Below are 27,857 nucleotides of genomic sequence, written 5' to 3' on the forward strand. Positions count from 1 at the left end.
AGTGTGGGTCGGCGTTAAATTATTAGGACACCTTATATTGGAGAGGAACCACAACAAATCCATAGATGCACACGATGTGGTCAGAGAAGTATAACAAAAAAACATGCAGACAAACATTAATAATACCTGGCACTGACCCATCTAGGCTCCATGATATGTAATTTATGGGTGATCTTTTACTTGTCTATATGTGATCGTGTACTTATTTATGTGCAACTGTTTAGTTTTTTATGAACAATCGTTTAGTTACATGTGGACGACCGTTTAGTTATATATATACGATCGTCTAGTTATTTATAATCGATCATTTAGAATTATTTGCAATCGTTTATTCATGTTATTTTTTGTTCTTCATTGTATTTTTTTTTTTTTAATATTATTTGGTTCAGTATATATATAAATATATATAGTGTAAATTCAATTCAAAAAATTCAAGTATAGATTACCATATATATTGATTAGCTCACAATTGGGCAACGTATTGTTTCCTAAGCAATTCTATATTGTTATGATCTAAGCCACCCCTATTCATATCCATTAGAATGTATTTTGCAAACTTAGCACAAAAAATGCCACAACCAAGAAACTTGCCCTGTTGGAGAGTTGTCTTCGATCTTTTCACTTCCCATGGTCCGTACTTGAATTTTCTATGTCGCTTGTCATATCCGATGAAAATCAACATCGAAGGTATTGATCTGGCTACCAGCTAAATAAAACCATGAAGTATATTACTACATATGTATTTAGGCATGAAGTCAAATATATAGATAGTTCACGTTTCTAAATTGATGGCAAGCATGAACCAGTGTTGCTTGATGTTGATTGGCCCAAATATGAAGTCAACATCTATCCATGATGGTTTATATTCTTCGTGTTGTCCAAGCACATAGTCAATGAAGTAAGACGACTCTGTCCAAAACTTCATATGTGCTTCCTGATCCTACCCATCTGCCATTTTTCCATCTTCCATTTTCACACCTTCTGGTCGAAGTTTAGAAGCAATTTCTTCTGGTGACATTATTGCATTCTGGGGCAAAGCAATATGTAAATATAAAGTTGAATGAACATTTATTATGATGTGAAATTTTGCATACCTTGAAGCTGGAATCAACCACTGTGAATCGATATTTGCACAGATCAAGTCTCGACTGCAACTTATAATGCACGTGTATTAATAAGATAACCATATTCTGATCCAAACAAATAATATATATATATATATATATAATATATATGATAATATATTATTATATTATATTTTCTAGACGATCGCTTAGGTTTTCTTAAACGATCGTTGAAGATTTACTACACGATCGTTCAAGCTTTTCTAAACGATCATTGACGATTGTCTTGGGAGAATGTTACCTTCCTTCCTAGTATGTTGAATGATATAACATCTAGGTGAATCTGTTACCTCCCTCAACAGAAAATGGTGAAAAAGTTGTCCATCAGTGAACCAAAGGTCGTTGTCCTAAACATTCTCATATGTTCTTCTGTCAACTTATTCTTAATAATCGATGCAGTTTTGTGGACTTGGCAAGAAATTGTAGCAGGGAAATATTTCTCAACAAGGACGGTCATCTTAGCAATATGTAACAAACGTATACATTACCACAATAAGTAAATGATCGCCTAAAATAACTATTGATCGCATAATAAAACTAGACAATCACATAATAAAAACTAACCGATCACATAACAAATGACTAAACGATTGGGTAACAGAAAATTAAACAATCGAATAACAAACAATTAAATGATTGCATAACAAATAACTAAACAATCGTATTACAAATACCTAAATGATCGCATTACAAATACCTAAACGATCGTGTAACAAACAACTAAACGATCGTATTACAAAGAACTAAACGATCGCGTAAACAAAACTAAACGATCGCACATCTTTATCTAAACGATCGTTTACGCGTCTCTATCCGATCTTTTAAAGAATACTAAATGTTGGTCTAGGATTATCTTAATGATCTCTTAAGAACGAATACACAATCATTTAACAAAATTTGAAAGATCATTTAACAAAATGTAGGTATGAACCTTTGCGAACCTTATACGACCGGCAAGAACCCTAAACGAATATCAACGTGCATTCAAAGAGAAGAGTCACATACCTTCCAGAGATTGACGGCAGTGGAAAATGTGTACAAACAACCGACAAGAAGAGGGTCAAATGCTCGGATGAAAATGGGAGATGACAAGAGAAAACGAGAGCCAAAATCGCACAGTGGGGTGAAAAAAATGGGGTGAACGATCCTTCATAAAGCGGTCTAAAGAGTTTTTAAAACTGAGAGTAAATTTTATATTTCACATGGACAAAAGGTTAATCATACATAAGTTTTTAGAAATAGATTATCCATAGAAAAGTTCTTTCTTTTTGGATTATTTTATGAAATTTTCCCCCTTTTTTTTTTCTTTTTGACATAAAACGAAAACAACCAGCATAATTGAAAGAAGTTTTGAGAAGCCCATAAACCCTTCTCCATCTCATATTTAGATCCTGCGGAAGATCTTCCACCCAAATCTCAGAATGTTGATGAAGAAAAGCCCATGTTGCAGCCTTATGTGCTAGATCATTTGATTCTGCAACAAACAAACCTTCACGAATCGCCAAAGCCTCCAAGAAATAACAGAAAAATTGGTAATGTGAGCATAATTTCCCCCTTTTCATTTCGCAAAATAGCTGAAAATTAGTTGCAAAATCTGTATTCTTTTTTTTAATTGTTATAAATATTGGGGGAATATCCATATGAACCCTACGAACAGATGAAACTACTACACCTCTGTTGACTATTAAAAGTTTGAAAATGACAAATATAATCAAGAAGTTGTGAGATATCGCCAACACATAACAAAAACTCTCAATCTCTTCACTGGGCAAAATGGTAAAAAAAAAAAAAATAGAATAGTAAATCATCAAAATTCCTCACCTCCTTGGGCCAAGACATACAATAGAAAGAGGCAATGTTGTTTCCCAATTGGGCTAATCACTCTTCACAAGTTCCAAATACTCAAGATCAACGTTGGAGAGATGAAGAAATGGTTCAGAACTATTCTGCCAAATCCTCGGTACTCGAAACTCGATGCTCAACTGCTTGCTATTCGATCCTCGATCAGAATTCCCCTCTTCGTCTGACTAGTCTCTATTAAATCCTCGATGCAACTCGATGACAATAGAACTAATACTCGATCGTACTCAATGGTTCTTGAATGATACTCGATGCGACTCAAAGGTGAAAACGATGTACTCGGAGCTACTCAATAACGAAGAATCGATGCACGATTGACTCAATAATTTGATTACTCGATGCGATTTGAAATGTAAATGATTGGCATGCGATTGGCAGTAAAGAATTACTCGATTGAACAAGAAAGATAAGGGAAGAAGAAATAGACACAGTGTTTACGTGGTTCGGCAAGGTTGCCTACGTCCGCGGGAAGATGTGAATTCTTTTTTCTTAATGAAGATTACTTACAAATTTTGATGTTTGCAGAAAACTAAGAAAATGATAATCACTCTGTAATTTGAATTTGAAATCAATGGTATTTATAAAAATATACCAGCTGGCCATTACAAATGTTAGTTATAAACAAACAGAAATATGGGGTATTTGAGTCAAAGTTTCTTCACCAACAATATCATTCCCTTTCCGCACAAGGTAATATGGCATTCTTAGTTTTCTTCTTATTTGTGCCTGTAATTTTTCGTTAATCTTCAAGATATGTGATCTCTAGGCTCCATTCACTCATTTTGTTCATTGAATAAACCCAATAATTTCTATTGAGGTTACCCATAAGATGAATTAGAATAAACAACTGTCATCATCTCGCTCTCATAAAAATATTGTTTTTTCTTTGTTTAGGATTCCACATTGGAAAAATCAAGAGGCATCACATTGTTATCAAGATATAGATGGGTTACACTTCTCATTATCAACATTACCGACCAATTGGTAATGGAAGAAGTAGCCCATCTATGTTATAAAGAGTGTGACATCACTTGATTTTTTCAACATGGAATTCTCAACATTCTTTTCTGTAACTTTTATTCTTCTTGTTGATAAAGTTTGTTGTTTTGTTATAAGCCAAGTATAAGTAAACCCAATATTTAACTGAATGTAGAAAGGACCCCTTCCCTGTGACTGGCCATGTCTTAGGTAAGTGGTAATTTTTTTCGGGTTCGAATTGACCAATAAATTCATTGGTGTTTACATATATGGAGCTATACTGTGTTAAATCATGGATTGTATAAGAATTAAGATGCATTATTCTCAAGTGCATACAATATCTCCATATTTTGTCTAATAAACCAAATTTAGGCTTGTGTTCACTCTTCATCGTGTCCTCACTATGCTCGCTGAAAGTTTATTCAAGAGTTTGAGTAACTTTTCAAATTTTGTAGGATCTAAATAACACATTAAATATTGTTTTTTCACCAACTCCATATACATTTTCATTTTGGAGCTTATTCATTGCTTATGTGCTCATCTTTTAAGCCTTTTTTCTGCTCAAGAAAATTTGTATTACATCAGCTTATTTCTAGTATGACTAACATTCGTTGTTTTGGGGTTCATTTGTTTCAAAATGTAAAAATATGTTATCCATTTTTCTGCTTCGTCCAGAGCTCTTGCGTACTTGAGCTTACCCTAGTTGCTAGCCACCATTGTCTACAAAAATCCAATTTTCCTAATGATCACAAAGAAATAACTATACTAATGAGCTGCCTTAATATCCTCCCTCAAGTCGATATCTGCAGGATCTACTGCACACAATTAGTTCTTAAAAGGAGCAAATGAATGTACAAACTTAGGCTTGGTAAAGATGTCAGCAACTTCCGCTGAAGTAGGAAGGTGTCGGACTGAAATTGTCTGTTGAATTGGAGTAGTAAATCTCTGACAAAATAAATGTCAAATTTTGTAGGATCTGAATGATGCATCAAAGATTATTTTTTCACCATCTCCTTGTACATTTCATTGTGGAGCTTGTTCAATGCTTTTTTGCTCATCTTATAAGCCTCTTTTCTGCTCAAGGAAATATTTAGTATGACTCGACATTCGTTTTCCTGACGTATAGTTCATTTGTTTCAAAATATAAAATATGTTATCCATTTTTCAGCTTCATAAAGAGCTCTTACATACTTGAGCCTGTCCTAGTCACTAGCCAAGCCACCATTGTGGCTTATATACAGAAATCTAATTTTCCTACTGTTGTTTAAAGATCATTTATTTGGCTTGTTCTCCACAAGTGTTGATCATGTTCGTTGCTTCACAGGTAATGGACATGGCCTGCCACCGGTAATGATATATCCAATGGACATTGATGATATCGCAAAGGTCTCCTTGCCTGTTTTTGGATTGGCTTCTTATAAGCTGAAAGGATCGATATGGGGGCAAAATGGCATCAACGAGCATCAAACGGCAAATTCTCTCATGCAGGCAGCAGATAAGTGGCTGAGGAGCCTTCAGGTCATTCAACCTGATTTTCAGTTCTTTGCATCACATGGGACATATTGGAGATGACAGGAGATGACTCAAGATATGTGTCTTCCTCAATGCTGCCCACTCAAACTACCAAAATAACGAACTGATGCCCTTATCGACTATTCGACCTGCCCTCAATACTGGTAAAGATACATTTTGATTTTGGTTGGTTTCTTCTTTCTGGGAATACATTTCATGGAAGCACTTGAGAAAAAAAGTTCACAGCAACTTGTTAGAAACATGTGTAAAATGGGGGAGGAGAGTAATAAAACTGTGAAATGGGAGTAGTAGCAGAACAGAGCTCATGTGAAGTGGAATTTTGAAGGGCAAAAGCACTATGGAAATTGAGAACTGATGGCAATCAAGATGGTTGTCTATCATTTTACACTGTCCTGGAAACTTGTTAGAAACATGTGTAAAATGGGGAGGAGATAATAAAACTGTGAAATGGGAGTAGTAGCAGAACAGGGCTCATGTGAAGTGGAATTTTGAGGGGCAAAAGCAATATGGAAATTGGAAACTTGTGAGAATTCATTCTCTATTTCTACACTCCAATAAAGTTTAGAGTCATTGTTTGTCTTGTTTTGTGAACTTCAAGAAGTACAGATTTCTATGTATATTGCATATGTTTTATGTTGGGTATCTTTTTTAGATTCACACGAGTATAGGTGAGAAAGATGAGATGGAATTCTATATTGAAAGGAAAAATATTATCTTTGTAGTACTTTATATTTTCGAATATGCATCATTCTGGATTGAACAGGAACAATATTCCCTCCCATCCAACATTGGTAGAAGTTGCACCATTTAAAATATTCAGAAGGGAGTGAGGGAATGGAGAATCAGTGCCCTTTTCCCCCCTTGATTGATGTCAAACCTTCTGGGAATAATATTCTATTTGTGACATTGGATCCCTAAGAAACTTGTTAGGAACCATTATGGATGAAATGGCAAATATGAATCATCCCAATATTATATCCTCGCCATTCGTGTCATTATAAATAATTATATTGAGGTTAAAGTGGAATTAGTGCAATAACTGTAAAATCCATTATGTAAAGTTGTTTGTGGAGCATTAATGGCACTAACCAATTAAGGAGTATTTATCTTTTTTATATAATTAATGGTAGGACGGACTTATACTCTTGTGAAAATGAAAGGAAAAAAAAACTATGATCTCAACCTAATTGTTTTTATTTAATTATGTAGGTCGAAGATCCAATATTTAAAAATTGGGTCAAGAGTGATTGAAAAAGTGGAAACAAGATTGAATATAATTTGATTGAGATGAGAAAATTCGAAATCTTTATTGACGTCTTGTCTTGAAGAGGACTCGAACCTCTACGATGTTAGTGATCTTGGCTCAGTGAGTCCTTTTTTCCATGATGAATTATTGGCACCAGTCCTCCATTTTGTCTCTGAGATCCAGGAGAAAAGTGACTCAGCTGATCATTCAGATAGCTGGGGTAAATCCTTGAGAGGTATCAGAAAGGAATTGGAATGGAGTAATATCGATTCATACATATACAGAAGAAAAACTACTCTTGTCAAGAAACATGTACTAAATTGTATGTGCGATTCGTTTAGACCATGGATTGATGGAAATAGTTGTGGAAGTGAAATTTTTCGTATAAGAACTAGCACAGATGGAAGTTTCCTAAAATGTTTGTGTAGAAAAGACAGGATGGCTAATCCACAATGTTTGTGTAGAAGACTTTAAGCGAAAAGGTACAGTAGAGAAGAAATAACTAAACCAGAGACCTTGGTAATAGGTAATTGAGTAGAAGAAATGAAACTAGTATTGGAAGGAGCCTTAACTAAAGATAATGATACAGACCTTCATGAAGATATCCTTGAAGTAAATATTTTCCAGTTTCTTGAGACTTCATAAGACAGATATCAGAATGAAATTCACTTGGCTGTCACTGAATGAAGGATATTCAAACCCATTCTATTGCCAACATGCACTTGTTCTCCACCATTATAATTGGTACAGAGGGAAATATTAACAAGATTATTAGTTACATGATTTGTGAAGCTCCAGAGTCTGGATACCAACCACTTGAATCAGAATTCTATGATGTTCAAGTCATATATGCTTGAAATTAGGAGGTGTATTACCAGTAATCTGCTTCTGAAAATTTGGATCATATAGAGAATAACACTTTATGGCTGCGTGACCAAAATATTTCAAATTCGACACAAAATCTTACTACAGAATTTCTTTCTAATCTGTTTCCATGAGTCATGAACAAACACAGGATCAATTAAGGCGTCCTCATAACAGTTACAGCAAATTGTTTTTAATGCTCACAAAAGTGAAGTCAAAGAAACAAAGGGTTGAGGAATGATACTACATTTAGAAAGGATGCTCATGTTTCAAAGTATATATATACTTATTTCTAAAAGGTTACTATATACCTTTGTAAAAAAAAAAAGAAAAGGTATTATATATACTTTGAAACATGAGCATCCTTTCTAAATGTAGTATCATTCCTCAACCCTTTGTTTCTTTGACTTCACTTTTGAGCATTAAAAACAATTTGCTGTAACTGTTATGAGGACGCCTTAATTGATCCTGTGTTTGTTCATGACTCATGGAAACAGATTAGAAAGAAATTCTGTAGTAGATTTGGTGTCGAATTTGGAATTAATTTGGTCACGCAGCCATTAAGTGTTATTCTCTATATTGATCCAAATTTTCAGAAGCAGATTACTGGTAATACACCTCCTAATTTCAAGCATATATGACTTGAACATCATAGAATTCTGATTCAAGTGGTTGGTATCCAGACTCTGGAGCTTCACAAATCATGTAACTAATAATCTTGTTAATATTTCCCTCTGTACCAATTATAATGGTGGAGAACAAGTGCATGTTGGCAATAGAATGGGTTTGAATATCCTTCATTCAGTGACAGCCAAGTGAATTTCATTCTGATATCTGTCTTATGAAGTCTCAAGAAACTGGAAAATATTTACTTCAAGGATATCTTCATTAAGGTCTGTATCATTATCTTTAGTTAAGGCTCCTTCCAATACTAGTTTCATTTCTTCTACTCAATTACCTATTACCAAGGTCTCTGGTTTAGTTATTTCTTCTCTACTGTACCTTTTCGCTTAAAGTCTTCTACACAAACATTGTGGATTAGCCATCCTGTCTTTTCTACACAAACATTTTAGGAAACTTCCATCTGTGCTAGTTCTTATACGAAAAATTTCACTTCCACAACTATTTCCATCAATCCATGGTCTAAACGAATCGCACATACAATTTAGTACATGTTTCTTGACAAGAGTAGTTTTTCTTCTGTATATGTATGAATCGATATTACTCCATTCCAATTCCTTTCTGATACCTCTCAAGGATTTACCCCAGCTATCTGAATGATCAGCTGAGTCCCTTTCTCCTGGATCTCAGAGACAAAATGGAGGACTGGTGCCAATAATTCATCATGGAAAAAAGGACTCACTGAGCCAAGATCACTAACATCGTAGAGGTTCGAGTCCTCTTCAAGACAAGACGTCAATAAAGATTTCGAATTTTCTCATCTCAATCAAATTATATTCAATCTTGTTTCCACTTTTTCAATCACTCTTGACCCAATTTTTAAATATTGGATCTTCGACCTACATAATTAAATAAAAACAATTAGGTTGAGATCATAGTTTTTTTTTCCTTTCATTTTCACAAGAGTATAAGTCCGTCCTACCATTAATTATATAAAAAAGATAAATACTCCTTAATTGGTTAGTGCCATTAATGCTCCACAAACAACTTTACATAATGGATTTTACAGTTATTGCACTAATTCCACTTTAACCTCAATATAATTATTTATAATGACACGAATGGCGAGGATATAATATTGGGATGATTCATATTTGCCATTTCATCCATAATGGTTCCTAACAAGTTTCTTAGGGATCCAATGTCACAAATAGAATATTATTCCCAGAAGGTTTGACATCAATCAAGGGGGGAAAAGGGCACTGATTCTCCATTCCCTCACTCCCTTCTGAATATTTTAAATGGTGCAACTTCTACCAATGTTGGATGGGAGGGAATATTGTTCCTGTTCAATCCAGAATGATGCATATTCGAAAATATAAAGTACTACAAAGATAATATTTTTCCTTTCAATATAGAATTCCATCTCATCTTTCTCACCTATACTCGTGTGAATCTAAAAAAGATACCCAACATAAAACATATGCAATATACATAGAAATCTGTACTTCTTGAAGTTCACAAAACAAGACAAACAATGACTCTAAACTTTATTGGAGTGTAGAAATAGAGAATGAATTCTCACAAGTTTCCAATTTCCATATTGCTTTTGCCCCTCAAAATTCCACTTCACATGAGCCCTGTTCTGCTACTACTCCCATTTCACAGTTTTATTATCTCCTCCCCATTTTACACATGTTTCTAACAAGTTTCCAGGACAGTGTAAAATGATAGACAACCATCTTGATTGCCATCAGTTCTCAATTTCCATAGTGCTTTTGCCCTTCAAAATTCCACTTCACATGAGCTCTGTTCTGCTACTACTCCCATTTCACAGTTTTATTACTCTCCTCCCCCATTTTACACATGTTTCTAACAAGTTGCTGTGAACTTTTTTTCTCAAGTGCTTCCATGAAATGTATTCCCAGAAAGAAGAAACCAACCAAAATCAAAATGTATCTTTACCAGTATTGAGGGCAGGTCGAATAGTCGATAAGGGCATCAGTTCGTTATTTTGGTAGTTTGAGTGGGCAGCATTGAGGAAGACACATATCTTGAGTCATCTCCTGTCATCTCCAATATGTCCCATGTGATGCAAAGAACTGAAAATCAGGTTGAATGACCTGAAGGCTCCTCAGCCACTTATCTGCTGCCTGCATGAGAGAATTTGCCGTTTGATGCTCGTTGATGCCATTTTGCCCCCATATCGATCCTTTCAGCTTATAAGAAGCCAATCCAAAAACAGGCAAGGAGACCTTTGCGATATCATCAATGTCCTTTGGATATATCATTACCGGTGGCAGGCCATGTCCATTACCTGTGAAGCAATAAACACGATCAACACTTATGGAGAACAAGCCAAATAAATGGTCTTTAAACAACAGTAGGAAAATTAGATTTCTGTAGATAAGCCACAATGGTGGCTTGGCTAGTGACTAGGACAGGTTCAAGTATGCAAGAGCTCTTTATGAAGCTGAAAAATGGATAACATATTTTATATTTTGAAACAAATGAACTATACGTCAGAAAAACGAATGTTGAGTCATACTAAATATTTCCTTGAGCAGAAAAGAGGCTTATAAGATGAGCAAAAAAGCAATGAACAAGCTCCATAATGAAATGTACAAGGAGATGGTGAAAAAATAATCTTTGATGCATCATTCAGATCCTACAAAATTTGACATTTATTTTGTCAGAGATTTACTACTCCAATTGAACAGACAATTTCAGTCCGACACCTTCCTACTTCAGCGCAAGTTGCTGACATCTTTACCAAGCCTCTGTCAGCACATTCATTTGTTCCTTTAAGAACTAAATTGTGTGCAGTAGATGCTGCAGACATCAGCCAGCTTGAGTCAGGATATTAAGACGGCTCATTAATGTAGTTATTTCTCTGTAATCAGTAGGAAAATTGGATTTTTGTAGACAATGGTGGCTAGTTACTAGGATAGGCTCAAGTACGTAAGAGCTCTAGATAAAGCAGAAAAATGGATAATATATTTTATATTTTGAAACAAATGAGCTATACGCCAGAACAGTGAACGTTGATTCATACTAGAAATAAGCTGACGTAATAAAAATTTTCTTGAGGAGAAAAGAGGCTTAAAAGATGAGCACAAAAGCAATGAATAAGCTGCAAGATGAAAATGTACAAGGAGTCGGAGAAAAAATAATATTTGATGTGTATTCAGATCCTACAAAATTTGAAATGTTACTCAAACTCTTGAATAAACTTTCAGCAAGCGTGGTGAGGACACGATGAAGAATGAACACAAGCCTAAATTTGGTTTATTAGACAAAATATGGAGATATTGTATGCACATGAGAATAATGCATCTTAACTCTTACACAATCCATGATTTAACACAATATAGCTCTATATATGTAAACACCAACGAATTTATTGGTCAGTTCAAACCCAAAAAGAATTAAAACTTACCTCTGACATGGCCAGTCACAGGAAAGGTTCCTTCTTTCAACAATCAGTTAAATATGGGTTGACTTATATTTGGCTAATAACAACAAGCTTTATCAATAAGAAGGATAAAAGTTACAGAAAAGAAAAAACAACATTTTTATGAGAGCGAGATGTCGGAAGATCTATGACAACGATTGCTTGTTCTAATTCATCTTATGGTAACCTCAGATTTAATGGGTTTATTCAGTCGACAAAATGTGTGAATGGAGCCTAGAGACATATCTTGATTACCGCAGGCACAGGCCAGTAGAAAAATAAGAATGCCGAATTACCTGATGTGGAAAGGGAATGATATGTTAAAAAGCAAGCATCCAAATCTTTTAATGTCGGCCCAGTGGGTATACGGTAAATAGGATACCTACAATTCCAGGAGAGGAAATGAATAGCATGTTTTATAAAACTAGTAATAACATTCAATCTGCAAATACTTACCATGCTACAGAGACCCAACTGGCTGACAGGATATCACAACTTCTTAAAGTTTTCAAACCAGGAAATTGGTAAGCAAGTTCAAATATCTGTCATAACATAAACAATATTAGTAAACTAATACAGTTCTCAAAATAGCAAAACAACAATATAACTACCAAATGAACCAATAAGAAACCAACTAACTTTATCAGCCAACGGTACACGTTGATAAGGAAGATCTTGCTCAAGAAACTGAAAGAGCAAACCACTCCGAGGATATCCTGCATCCCCATCATCACTTGAAAAACCTTTTTGTATCGTTCTATGTTCATCGGTTAAAGACGTCTTTCTCATTTTCAGAGTGTTTTCACAAGCTAAATGGTGATGAGCCCACTGTTCACTAGAAAAGTTACAGATTTTTCCAAACTCATAGTCAATGCTTCCATTGCTGCTTGTATCTCTAGAAGAGTCAAGATCACTGTCCTCACTAACCAGCCTACCAATATAAAGAAACATTTAAAAAAAAAAAAAAAAAAAAAAACCCACATTAGAGTAGAATAGACATCTTGGTAAAATAAACGTCACATTCACAGTAAGTTAAAAACAGATAAGAAGAATTCAAGTACTAATATGGATCAACATATCCCACACAAAAATCAAGTACCTGAAGTTAGAATCTGATCTCATTGCAGAAGCTTCACCATATATCTGGATACCAGACAAATATGGAACGTAATATTGAATAACAGAGTCACCTCCATTAAGTACTAAAGGAACTCCAGCGCCATATGCACTCCACTCCTTGAAAGACTCCCACAGATCATTCAGAATGAAATAAGGTTGAAACTCAATATCACAAGTCCTCCAATCCCTCATAGTTGTCTGGAAAGAAGACAATATCACAAATTCAAACCTCCCAAAAAAAACAAAAGAAAACAAAAACAAAAACAAGAACTCTCAGAAGTGATCATTTACTTAGAGGTCTAAAACTGGTAAATGCAGAAATTAGCCAAGAAAGCCATTAAAGGGCCACAAGAAACCGAAGCCGTAATAAGATTATGATCCTAGTTTGGTTATGAACTCAAATTTCATCAGCAACCAATCAAGCTTATATGTAATCAACTTTTCTTTGATTCTAAACATTTACCTTAGAGAAGTTCTGCGCTGGGTCATTTACTTAGAGGTCTAAAACTCGTAAACGCAGAAAAGAGCCAAGAAAGCCGTTAAAGGGCCATAAGAAACCGAACCCAAAATAGGATTACGATCCTAATTTGGTTATTAACTCAAATTTTATCAGCAACCAATAAAGCTTATATGTAATCAACTTTCTTTGATTTTAAACATTTACCTTAGAGAAATACTGCGCTGGAACTGAAGGCCTGGTAGCCTCCAAGAATCTCTCTAAGTTGCTCTTAGACTGAGGAGTCAATTGCTTAGAAGGCTTTATAGTAGAAGCCAAAACTTTACACGATGGGCTCTCAGTTTCATCGGTCTTGGTAGGTCTTCTTGATGGCTTTTGCTGATTATAATTCTTCCTTGCCCTTATCGGAATATAAAACCGATCCTCGCCTTTGATTCCCCCAAACTGCAACTCAGTTCCCAACATTTCTTACCCAAAAGAAGAATCCTCCGTTTCGTATCGATGGAAAACGGAGGAAACTACACAGATTATAATGGGGAAACCCCAAATTTCTCAAAAATGGGAAAAAAGAACTCAACCCACCAGAACAAAAGAAGATTATATCGATTTCTTTAAACTCCCTCAAGTAGTACGGAGCCGATGAAAATGGCGTTTACAAGAAAAGGGTCGCAAATTCTTCAAACTCAGCTTCCTTCTTGGAAAACAAGACTCGAAATCTTGTCTCAAGAACACTGAATTGAATGAAGATTGTTGACAATACAATACCAGATCAAAGAGAACCCAAAAATAACAGAGGATTTTCAAATCGATTGAATGAAGAAGAGAAGTGAAAATCGATTCATAAAACTTCGTAGAAAAGATTTGAAGAATGCACACAATGAATGACCCAAATGCGTTTTGTGTGAATTAAGAAACCAGACGAGACGGAAGGTGCAGAAAGATAGAGAGAGAGAGGAAGAAGCTTGAACCAGAGAGTGTGTGTTATAAACTTATAAAAGAAGATGATGACATAATAAATAGATAAAGCAAAAATCGTAGGGGTTAAATTCAAGAATAATGTTATTTTTAAAAGTAATGATAAAAATGAGACATAAATTTCAAAATGTAATATCGAAGGCAATGGTATTGAAAAAAAATAAGCAATCCACGTGGACTTGGTCAAAGGACCAAACTCGTGGACCGATTTTTTTTTTTCGATTTTGATTGTTTTTTTTTTAACTTTTAACTAATAATTTTGCTTTTTAGTATAAAAAATAGTATCTCATGATAAAATGTAATTTTATTAGTTCTTTAATTTCAAAATAGAAGTTTATATGAAGTTAAAAGTTGAAATTACAAGTCACTCAGTTATCCATAGAGGTCGTCTTTGTGTGCCTCTAGATTATCTTCATCTTGTTGTTGTTGTCATCTATGACGCATACATCTTCGATCAGTATCAGCAATATTGAGTCGTCTTATCTATTGAATAATACTTTCTACATTTGCTAAGGTTTGGTCACACATTGAACCTAACTCTGGTAAATTGTGTTGTATATTGTTGTACATCTTGGATAAAATTATTCTGTACAATGAAAAAAATTAATACTAAATATCGTTCATATCATATATTTAGGAAATGTAAGATAATCCAACTCTTACCAAGCAATAATAGTAAGCGTCGTTAGGTGTGATAAATAGTCTCGTGATTGAATCGTACCAGAAAAAATAATCATTTGATACAGCTGGTCCATTTGTTATATCTCCCTGTGCACAGCGATTATGACGTGCACACTAGTATGATATATATTCCACGTGAATCCGACGTCAGTCTTGCTCATGCTTATCCCTCAAATTAATTTGGTTCACTCCAACCTAATTCCTCGTCGTTAATGGTAGTGAGAATGCTCTTATGTCTATCAAAAATCAAGCAAATATCATCTTATTGGGTGACATATTCATGTAATGCCTACAGAAACCATGACCAACCGGTTGAGTCCTCTCCTTCAAGAATAGCAAAAGCAAAGGAAAATATGTGTCGGTTTGCATAACGCGTTCCGTACAGATGAGTGTCATCAATTTGAATTAATGATCTATAATATTTAAACCCTTCTCCTGCATAATGGAAGGACCAGAAAACTCGACCAAAAATAGTCTTATCTGACACCTCAAATAGAAGAAAATACCAATCCGATTGTGTTCCAAAATTTTAGTGCACAACAACACTCAACCAATACGGAAACTCTGAATATAATTTCTCCTAATTACCAACAATCATTGTTTTTCTCTTGGCTTGCCACACTCGTCTATAATTAACATTATACCCATATTGTTTTTTAATTGCTTCTTGGAGTAAGGTCACATGAATCCCAAGATCAGTTCTAACCATATTTTGGATTTCAATAATAATCAAATTTGAATCAAGCTGTGAATGATCATGTGTCAATTATGAGTACAAACATGAATGCTCCCCTTCAAGTCTAGTAATTTCAAACATCCCATGAGTTTTATGCTGATATGTCTGTAACCTTCAATCACAACCATCCTTCCACTGTTTACATCTCACATACTAAATATCTTGGTTCAATTCTACTACGACAATCTCATAGTGTTCTGGCACGCAATATTTTTTAACAGCCAGTTGTAGATCTTCTTTAGTGTTAAATAACATTCCTTTTTGTATTACACTATAATTATCTATACATCTATTTCTTTTCTCCAATGTTGACCATCGTTCACAGGTTGAATTAGTAATGTCTCAATCTATTTGAGTGAACATCTCTGGTACCAACTCAATATCATGTTCTACACTTCTTTCGTTTCCAAATAATTCATCAAGTTCTACGTCAATATCACTATCCCCATCATTTCCAAATTCAAGAATGACTAAATCTTCAAGATGCATCGACATATATACTCAAATCCTTACAACTATTATAATTGACAAAAAGTATGTTAATACTAACAGCCCAATCCAAAAGGTTTGTTTTTTTCTTTTAAACAGTTCAAACAATATTTTAAACCGTCCAAATAGTCCAAATAGATCAAAACTCCAGACACTCCAAATATTATTTTTCGAGTCCAAACTTATAACATTGAAATAAAAAGATTAACTACAACCTAAATAATCAGTCCAACTTATAATATTAAACTACAAAAAAAACAAATAAATAAAACAATTCAAGTCCTACACAATAGATCAACTAAACTAGATCAAATAAAATAGTATATCTAAGAGTATAATATCATATATTGGGGAAAAAAAGGACAAAGTATTACCTACGATCGGCAGCGGAAAGGAGAGCAATGACGCTCGGTGGATGGCAGGTGATCATTAACGACAAACAATAGACAACAACGAACGACAGACGACAGCAGCAACGATAGACGATGACTGTAAGAGAGATGCAGAAAGGGAGAAAGTTTGAGATGGGGAAAAAATGAAAGGTCGTGGGGATTTTTGGGAACCACTAAATGGTGTACCTCGTACACGATTTAGGGTGGTTGTGAATCCCGTCCACGATTACCTGATGTCAACGTTGCATGCCTATACAAGTGGCAGTTTGCGTGTGCCAAGTCATTGTCGATTCACGTGCTTGGAAGGAAGTCGTGGAACTGGTCTATGATTTAGAGGTAATCGTGTATTAGGTCTACGATTACGAAATCCCATTTTTATCAATACTTTCAATCTAATCTTATTTTTGTTAAAAATTAATAAAATAACATCATTTAAAAAAAAACCAAGTTGTAGAAATTCTATTTAATTAATTTAATCAAACTTTGGGGATCTTGCCAACAAGAATGTAGTTTAATAGGCATAGTGCTTGTACTATCATCCTCGAAGTTTGAGGTTTAATTCTCTCACCCCACACTTTAATTATAATACTTAAAAAAAAAAAAAAAAAAAAATCTTTGATGGTTCTTTTGTTAGAAATGCTTACTCGGTTGGGTAAATATGGAAATGATGAATACTTTTTGGGCAAAAACGTAAATAGGTTTGAATGGCGATTAGTGAGCTCATCCGTTCGTGAACTCAGTGAAGCTTTGCGTCATGTTGGCACGTGACAATGTGGTAGGTAGGCCACGTGCTATGCACGAGTAGGTAAGACACGTGTAAATTGTCAAAAAATAGACTTTGAATTTTTCGTGGAGAAATATTTCATTTTTTCTTAAGCATAATTCTATATAAATTCAATTACGGAAATAAGACCACCTAATATTCTTTCCCAAAATACTAATGATAAATTTAATTTTCAATTTAAGTATTACTTAGTAAATAATTTATTTGTACTACAAAAGTAAATAATATATTTTAAATATATTCCTTTTTTAAAAAATTACGTAGATGAAATTAAAAAAAAAATGAAATTACCAATGGAGAAGTATTAATATTTAATCACTTGAACTGTATTATAAGAGATATCGATGGATAACCAATTAAATAATATTGAATAATTTTAAGATAAACTTATTTGGACATCAAATTAAATAAGTTAAATTACTCTTTCACTCCGTATATTGTTTAAAGAAAATAATAATCTGATACTAATCATTATGAATTAACGGTAAGATCTGAAAGCTTAATATGATCATTTTATAATTTTTAATATAAAAAAAATCAATTTATCATCTAAAGTCAATAGTTTGATTCTGCATCTTAAATTAAAATTATGAAACATTAAATGAAAATTATATATATTTTTTTTTTAAAAAAAAGAAGGTACTAAATTTTAAAAAGCAACAAAATTTGAAGATCAGTGACTACTTTAGCAAATAATAAACATGAAATATAATTTTAACAAACTTTTGTCTTAAGTTCAATTATTGTATAGAGTGCAGATATTGACCTCTAAAATTATGTTTTATACTTCTATCTTTCTATTAAGTTATGCTCTAATAAATGAATTTAATAAACTAAACAATATTTACAATTGACTATACTTGGAAAGTCTATAATAATATGTTCAGTTGGATTTTCATTTTCACCAACAATGGAAATGGCTAAAATGTTGTTTTTCTTTTTTTTTTTCTCCTGTAGATTTAAAAGTATAATGAATTGTTTTCCAACGGTACGATGATAATATGAAAATGGCTTTATTGATACAAAACGAAGCTTAGGTAGGACGATTACATAAAAACTTTAGGACAATATATAATGTCTAAAATGTGTTGGATTAATAAATTTACATATATTTGTTCAAATATACATACACTATACACCTCAACATATAATAGAGCATACACAATCGAAGAAAAATTAGGTAGAAATAATATAAGTTTGAACCTTATTTAGTCTTTCGATCTCTATACATGTTTTTAAATTTTAAAAAATAACTTAATACTTTTTCATAAAACATCAGTTTATCCAATATTTTTTTAGTAGCACAATTATGGGGATAGAAATCAAATCTCTAGAGAATAAGACCATGTCAATTATCATTGTACTAAGTTTCAGTTCTTAATTTCTAAATATGCATTCTAAATTTATGTCTACAATGATATGTTTAAAATATATATTTAAACGTTGAAATCAAAATAAATTTAAATGCATACTTAATTAAGGGCTTAGCAAATAGCAACAATAATTTGTTGTTTGGTCTTCTCTATCTTTCAGTACTAAAAATATAAAATTCAATAAATTTAAGGATCAAAATAAAATATTTTATAAAGGTAAGGGTTGAAAGTGAAATTTAACCTAATATTACACTATCTCTAGCTTTTATTGGATCTTCTCTTTTTTTTAGTACAAAGGGGGGAAAAAAGCAGCTTAGAATTTGCTGCTGACTTACAATAGAATGCAATTAGCCAGAAAGTACCGTCTCTCTCTTTACATTGTATTTTAATTAAAATAAGTGGATGAATTTAAAAAAATATGAAGGAAAAGTAAAAATTATCATATTAATCTAAGTAGGTGTTTGGATTGATTTTAAAGTGTTTAAATAAATGTTTCTAAGAAAAAAGATTGTTTATAAATACTTAAAAGGTCAATTCAAATTCAAATGCTTATTTAAGTTGATGTGAAATTTTAATTTAATTTTTTCCTAAAACATTATTATGTCGAGGTTGAATTATTTGACAATGGAACCCATTTTGAGTTGGAATTGATTTTATTACAGACCCGAAACGACACACCAATTTGGACCATTCATTTGCCCAATGCTTTTGGTTGCCATTTCGGGAAAATGGCTTTTTCCCTTCGGATTCGTCAAAAATGATGGCATTATTATAATTTCAACTTCTCAATATTTATTCATATACTTTAAATCTTACTTTTAATAATATGCAAATAAATGATTAAAAAATTATAGACGTATTTTTTTAAAAGGAAAATTAAAACCGAAATTGTTATATCAAATCCAACTTTATTTATTTTTTTATTTTTAAAAAGTATGTGGGTTCTATCCCTTACAAGAAAATTGACCTATTTTGACTTTTTTTTTTTTCCGAAGGTTATAAAAATCCTTTGAGAAAGATTTACATTTATTGAAGCTATTGAAAAATATGTATTTTTTATCGAATGTTAATTGAAACTTTTGAAAAAAAAATATATTTATCGAAGATATTAAGAAAACTTCTGAAAAAAATATATTTATCAAAGGATATTAAAATCCTTTGAAAACTGTATCATCCCTTATTGAAGGATTTTAAAAAACCTTTGGAAAATGTATATTTTAACAAAATGTATGCAAGCTTTTATCAAAGTTCATTACACACATTTGAAATAGATATACATTTAGTAAAGGATTTTCAATACATTTGAAAATTATACTATTCTTAATTGAAGGTTTTTAAAAAATCTTTAAATAAATATCTATTTTTTATTGAAGGTTATTAAACAACTTTGAAATAAATTTACATTTATTAAAGCATTTTAAGAACCTTGAAAAAAAAATTTATCAAAAGTTTTTTATAAAACCTTTGACAAATATTACTTTTTTCGGAGGTTTTAAATCCTTCGGGAAAAAGAATCCACGTATTATCCTTTATCGAAAGTTTTTAAAAATATTTTAAGAAAATACTACTATAAAATGTATTAAAAATATTTCAAAAGATAATATTCATAAGATAGTATTAAACTTTATCGAAGGTATTTCTATCTTTGAAAAAATACTTTTATCAAAGGTTATTAAAAACATTTGAAAATATATATATATATATATATATATATTGACCGAAATTTTAAAAGTTAAAATTAAAGATATATATTTATATGCATTTTAAAAAACTTTTGAAAAAATATATTCTTAATAAAATTATGAAAATATTTTTGAAAATATAATATTTATTAATCAAGCTTTATCAAATGTGTTTAAAAAACCTATAAAAATACTTACTTTTATCGAAGGTTATTATAAGCCTTTGGGGAAAAAAAAATGTGCATTTTTCGAAAAAAAATAACTAAAACCTTTAAAAAAAATCATGTTTTTTTTTTAATAATTTAGAAAAGGAAAAAAATCCTTCTATAGGGCTTAGGATCGTGAAGCTACTTATCTCCCTTTTGCCATCTCCTCCGTCGTCTCCTTCGCTATCTCCTCTGCTATGTTCATTCTGTGATAGAGACTCTGTCACGTCAACTACCAAAAAAGGGTAAAAAAAACACATCAGTTGGAGAATGTCATGTCACTGAGGTGAATCATGAAGGAGTATTCCCTTGGTGCTCTAGAATTCTGTTAGGAATGGGTAATAACAAAGAAATATTCTTTCTCTATGTATTGGACCATGTGTCCTCATACCATTAGTCATTCGTTAAATAATTTTTTAATTCTTTGTATTCCTCAAATAGGGAATAATGTATAAATTGGGCAGGTTTCCCCTTTCCAAAGCAAGTCGTTGAATACGAAGAGGCAAGTGATACAATTCTCTCTCCATCGTTTAGTTTTTCTAGTCCTATCGTGTTCAACGAAGAGGTAAACGATTCAATACTCTCGCTATTGCTTAGCTCCCAAACTCCATCGTGTACAACGAAAAGGTAAACGATTGACTCTATCGCTTAGCTTCTGACTCTATAGTGTACAACGAAGAGGTAAACGATTCAATACCCTCACTATTGTTTAGCTCCCGACTCCATCGTGTACAACGAAGAGGTAAACGATTCAATACATTTTCAGTCGTTTAGGGTCCTGACTCTATCGTGTACAACGAAGAGGTAAACGATACCAATCCTTTCCGTTTTTAATTTCCTAACTTGGTATCAGAGCTAATACCACTATTACAGGATCCAGCGCGACCAATGAATCAACAAAGTTCAGCACACCCCCTCTGAATCAACTATTAAACCAAATAACTAGCACCAAGTTGGAGAGAGGTAACTTTATGCTATGGAAGACGCTAACTCTTCCAATTTTGAAAGGAATAGACTTGAAGGTCATCTGTCCGGAACCAAGGCATGTTCTCATATGTTCGTTGTTGCTACTTCATCAATTGTTGAACCTGGTGAAGCTAAGTCTCAAGCCTCAGAAGGAGCTTCGAGCTCTACCGGCAAAAAATCCCTAAACCCACTATATGAAAGCTTGGGTTACAGTAGACCAACTCTTGTTAGGGTGGTTATACAATTCCATGAATCTTGAAGTTGTTGGACAGTTGATGGGATACGAAAGTGCTAAAAGTCCATGGAATTTCATGCACTCATTGTTTGGAATTCAATCGAGGCAGAAGAAGACTATCTTCGCCAAGTTTTTTAACAAACCCGTAAAGGTAACATGACAATGTCTGAATGTTTGAAACTTATGAAACTTCACTCTGATAACTTAGCTCAAGCTGGCAGCCCAGTGTCCATACGTAACCTAATGTCTCAGGTACTCCTTGGGTTGGATAAGGAGTATAATCTAGTGGTGGTTGTTATCCAAAGCAAACCTGAGATCTCCTGGCTAGATATGCAGTCTAAGTTGCTGTCATTTGGAAAGAGGTTGGAACACTAAAATACCTCAAAAGCCACTACAACTTTTGCACACAATGCCTCGGAAAATGTTGCTTTCAATCGGAACAATTCCACATTCAAGACATCTAGGCAGGGTAGCACACAAGGAGGAAATCAACAATAGTTCAATGGATCTAGAGGAGACATAATAGTGGAGAAACAGAGGAAGAGGTCGAGGCAGAGAAAATAGACCTACCTATCAGGTCTGCTCCAAGTATGGACATGTTGCAGATGTATGCTATCAAAGGTACAATCGAGAATTTGTTCCTAATCAAAATAATGGTAAAGGAAACAATCAAAACCAAGGGAACTAAGGGACCAATCCATCAGCCTTTATCACCTCGTAGAACTTGTATCCATTTCTTCAAACTGAGTCTGCAGGGGATTTTAATTGGTATGCAGACAGTGGAGGAACAAACCATGTTATAGTTGATCTCAACAACATAGCCAACCCTTCTGAGTACACAGGTATGTTGGGATTGGTGTCCTAATTCTCTCAGAGTCTTGTTGTTTTGTAAAGATACACATTGTTTGATGAATAAAATAAGTGTTATTTAATTCTGGCATTTACTCATATCCAATAAACAAAGCTCCTTGATTATCTTATGTGAACTTAAGCATGTATATGTGATAAACAAGTGGATCATGCCTTAACTGATAACCTAAATAGGTATGTAGTATAAGAATTAAGGTGGGATACCTAATCCTGGTGACACTACGGATACGGCTTTAGAGGTTTGAAAGTGTTGTAAACTACTACATATGGTAAATATTGACCATTCATATGGAAACGTGCGAGCGGAGGTGTCCCATACAAAGAGTTTGTATAAGACCTGGACCACGAGATGACTAGACTCTGTATATAACGTCGTTGATACTAGAGACTTACATCTCACCTAAACGACTATAGGTGACACGATTTCAATCCTGATTGTTTTGGGAACTTCTGTCTTTGAGGGCGGTCCTTTGATTAGTATGGGTAAGAGTGGTCAGATTGCCAACTCAACATGCCTACCTTTTTGGAGACTTGTCTAATCTGGGAGCTAGAAACTCAATCCACAAGATAGAATTCACTCCTTTCCCAAAGCAAAGATAAGTAGAGAGATTGCTCCCTTAAGGGTTGATTCCGGGGCTTAAACATAGTGGCCACAACTTATCTTTGGAAGAGAGGACTCAGTCATAGTAGGACTATGACTTATGTTCATTATAGGGATTAGTGGTACTTAAGGAGTTAGATGTAACTACATGGGCATAACGGTTATTGGTCGTGCTATACTTACGAGCGATCTGTGAAGGATTGTCGCACTTCTGATTGGTTAAGATGGACACATAATATATCTGTGGTAAGAAGAGTTCAGCTATCAGCCTTTAGTGGAGTATTTGACAGTTAACGGATGGTGGATCCCGTGACTAATAGTTTAGTCAGTCATTCACGTACCGTTGGAGCTTCGAACTACAGGTCCATAAAGTCCCCTTGATAGCTCAATGGATTCAGTTGAGGATCAGTTCTTGGTGTTGATTTGAAATGTTCAAATTGGCAAGAAGTATTTGATTATATATGATATGATCGGTATGATGTATGAGATAAATCTAGTGGATGATTAATGTAAATGAGATTTACATTAAGTACCATGGAATAGAAAAAGAACTATGGTTTATATGTTTCATGAGATGAAATATTAAAACTATAGATTATAAATATAGTATGATAAGTTGGTTATCATTTATATTTATAATAATATTAATTATTGGATAATTAAATATTTTTCTTTAATAACCAATTGAGTGGGAGGTTATTGGTGGTTTATGGTAACCATGAGATAAAAGGAAAATTGTTTTCCTAATTTTAGTATTTTTTTTTTTTTTTTTTGATAAGTTTTTGCAAAAAATGTTTTGAGATTTTCTCTCGGAAAAATATCTCATGGAGCTTGTCAAGTAAATACAGATTAACTAAGCGAAAACTTATTTTAGTAAACGATTGTATAGTGTTTTGTAGGCCACAGACATGGTACTAAGCGATGAGTTAAACAATCGCTTATCTTTTGCTAGACGATCGTTTAGCTTTTGTTAAACGATTGAGCATTGACCTATACGATAGGTTTCTGTCTTCTCCCACTTGCCCAATCGTGTACACGATTGTTCATTCCTCCTTCTTCTGCCTCAATCCAAGTCCACACATAGCCCACCCTCTGGATTCTTACATTGAGAATAACAAGGTACCCTTCTTGGCGGTGTCATACTCAACTCGACACCGTTGAGGTTCTGTGGAGGCCGTTCGTGTTCTTGTTGGAGTGTTCGTGATCGAGGTGATCGCAGAGGACGAGTTCGCAGTGTTCGTGTTGTAGAATGGTCATGTTGTTTGAGCGTTCGAGGTTGCTGTGTTCGAGCATTCGTGAGCAAGGAGCGTGAAGACGAGTCGACAAACGTTCGTAGCATTCTCCAGGTTTATGTGTTTTTTCATGCTGTAATTTTTGTATTGATTGCATAACTATATGTTTTGTTTACGACTGTAATTGTAATGTTCATATATGATTGTAATTTGGAATAATCTATTTTTCGCTGCTCATGGAAATCTCGGATTTGATTTTCTTCAATTGGTATCAGAGCTAGGTTGTTCTGATATTCCAAATTACAAGTTTGTTTTGAACTTCATTTTGCAGTCGCGATGGGTTTCTGCATTTGTGATTAATTGTTTTCTGCATTTGTGATTGAAGTTGATGAATGTTTCAGGTTTAATTGCCTTTTGTTAAAGTTTTCTGTAATTACAAAGTGTTAATTTGTAAGGGCCCCTGTGTTTTTGGGCTTAATTAACTTGCAATCGAGTCTGTAATTCAAAAGTGTTTGAGTTATTTGAGTCGTTCGTGATCAAGTTTCAATGCATGGAGATGCGATTCTCAACGAAGAAGAAGACCAAATGTTGGTCGTAGCGTGTAGCCTAAGGTAAACAATCATTGGGATTTAACTAAGCGATCGTTTAGATTTTTCTAAACGATAGTGTAGTATTTATTAAATGATCGTTTAGCTAATGCTAAGCGATGGGGTAAATTGTTTACTCTATCGCGTAGCGTTGGTTACCCGATCGCGTAGGCGCTGAAGGTAGACGATTGTAGTGGGAGCATGTGATGCTCATCGTTTAGTAAAAGGCGTGCATTATACAATCGTGTAGTTAGCAAGCTTCATTGCTTAGTTACTACCTACATGATCGTGCGTATACGATACAGAGGCAATAACTAAGCGATCGTTTAGGTGATGGTGCTTCGTGGCATCGTAGTTGTTTAGACGATCGCAGAAGGCGGATGTTGTGCGGAGCGCGCTAAGCGATCGTGTACCTCAGGCTTCATCGCTTTGTAAAAGGTACACAATTGTGTAGTAATAGCTAAACGATCGTTTAGATTTTTCTAAATGATTGTGTAGTAATTGCTAAATGATCGTTTAGCTTTGGGAGCGTTGTTAAGCGATAGAGCAAAGTGTTTGTTTTATCGTGTAGACGATGGCAGGGAGTTTAGTACACGATGGTTGGAGACGCGATGCTTTGCCCGAGCAGTTCAAGACCCAGTTCACTTGTTTGAACCGAAGACTCCTTGTCTTTATAATAGTTAGATTTAATTTTTGTATTTTTAAAGCAATTTTACCCGGTTCATCAACATTGATTTATTATACATGTGATGTATGGTGCTTATATGCCCAAGTGTTTGACATATAGTTTAAATCCCACCTTAGGTTGTGCAATTATTCATGCATCATGTATTATAAATATTATAATCGAGCATGAAGAAATTACTTGAAAGCATGCGCATGCATCATGAAATATAAGAGTTATATTTTGCATGCAGTTGAGCATTATCATGCATCATCCTTTTATTATAAGTGTTATAGTCTAAGGGTGAATGGAAGCATATTTTGCTTATTTCATTGTCGTTTTGTATAAGTGTTATATAAAAGAAGTAGCAATGAATGGACAATGCATGTCTTAGCTTTGCATTGTGGTTATATCCGTTTATAAGTGTTATAAAGGAAATTAGACCTAAAATCAATAAGAAAGAGTTGCATGTGGACTTAAGGTAAACTCAAGTTTTTTAAAAGGGTTTTAAAATTGGATTGAGATAGACCTAAGTTCAAGTGGTTCTAAAGAGTTTAGCAACCTAGTTTAATCTTTTAAAATCGGTTTAATAGTTAAATTGGTTGGCATAAAAGATTAAATTTGTTGTAAATCTATTTATAAAGGACCTTTTGTCTAAGGCGGGTTCTGACTAGGCTGGGGTTCTTAAGTTGACAGAAACATAACACCCCTACCTGGGAACCTACCTGGAAAGGTGAATTAGATAGATTTTTAACAAGCATGCAACAATTTGGTCAAAGACTCCGTTAAAGAGTTTAATGGATGATGATCAAAAGTTGTTTAACTATCCAAGGTAAATGTTACTCTTGGGCAAACCTAAAAGTCACTTAGTTAAAATCCTTAGCCGTGTTTTTTCTAAGTAAGCTAAACCCTAGGTTATAAAATACTCAGTGGGAGGAAGAAGCGTATAAGATATGTCTATGATTACACTCACGTTTCTCCCTGTATGTTCACACCGTGAGATTCATGTTTGACCTCGTGGTGCCCTGGGAGCATCCTCCTTCGGATGGTGTTTACATGAGTCAATATCAAGGTGGACGGAGAGAGTGTTTATAGTAAGTGGGTGAAAGGTGTGTGTCAACACGTCCTATGGCCTCTGTCATTGGTTCACACCGTGAGATCTTCTGTACTCCCTCGTGTCACCTTTGAGCGTCCCCCTTCGGACGGGTTTTGTGCAGTTGGTCAAGATCAAGGTGAACTCTAGAAATAGATAGGGTTGCTTTAGGTTTTGCCCAATCAGATTTTTCCCTTCGGATTGGCTTTTTGGGGCGGACCTCTAGGGCCTAAAATGGTGGGTCACACTTACGGGAGATTGTTAAGTAAGTTAATGATCTCTTGGCCAAATTAATAATGGCTAGTTGTTATAGGAGCAAGAGTTGTTCTGGTATTAATGACTGATTGAGAACTTCTCGATTCATATGAGGGATAACTGACCTCCTTTCGGTGGCTTTTGTTCTAAACCTTTGAAGCGTCATTGCGTAACTAGATGTCACACGGAGTTCATATTAGTTTTGCTAAAACCTTAGTGGATGTTGTTTTTTTTTTACAATGGGTATTTGCTTAAAACCTAACCTAGGTCAATGTGTTTTTTTTTCCAGCAACTCATTAGTATTTCCATTTAAAGCTTTTAAAATGACTAATTACTTACAGTGGAAAGAATCGTTGAAACGAATTTCGTGGCAAACAACCTCGATCCCACTACTCTCCAAAAGAGGAGACAAGACAGTAAATATGATTTATTGGTCTTAGAGAGGTGTCTAGTAGAGAATGATGATTTTGTCTAGATCCTAGATTCAGGTGCTACTAATCATGTCCATTTCTCTTACCAAGGATTCAGTTCCTGGCAAACATTGCTACAAGGAGAGATGACTCTACGAGTTGGCACTGGTGAGATTGTTTCAGCTGTTGCTGTAGGTAGGCTGAAGTTATTTGTTGACAAGAAACGTTATTTGTTACTGGATAATGTTTTTGTAGTTCCTCATATTAAGAGGAATTTAATCTCGATTTCTTGTCTCATTGAACAAGGGTATACCGTCTTCTTTTCTGAGAATAAAGTGTTTATTTTCAAGAATGGAATGGAGATTAGTTA

At 34.0% G+C, this 27,857-nt stretch overlaps 1 protein-coding gene across 1 annotated transcript; it reads right to left on the bottom strand.

Moving 5' to 3' along the window:
• Positions 1-9,610: 9,610 nt before the first annotated feature.
• Positions 9,611-14,249, bottom strand: LOC120085653. Its single transcript, XM_039041780.1, has 6 exons — positions 13,464-14,249; positions 12,780-12,997; positions 12,320-12,611; positions 12,137-12,222; positions 11,977-12,062; positions 9,611-10,543 (listed from the first exon to the last, which is right to left on the bottom strand). Exons 1-6 carry the CDS (start codon positions 13,719-13,721, stop codon positions 10,296-10,298), a joined length of 1,188 nt encoding a protein of 395 aa, XP_038897708.1. The 5' UTR covers positions 13,722-14,249; the 3' UTR covers positions 9,611-10,295.
• Positions 14,250-27,857: the final 13,608 nt, after the last annotated feature.

The sequence above is a fragment of the Benincasa hispida genome, chromosome 1 (assembly GCF_009727055.1).
Source record: "Benincasa hispida cultivar B227 chromosome 1, ASM972705v1, whole genome shotgun sequence".
Taxonomy (NCBI): Eukaryota; Viridiplantae; Streptophyta; class Magnoliopsida; order Cucurbitales; family Cucurbitaceae; genus Benincasa; species Benincasa hispida.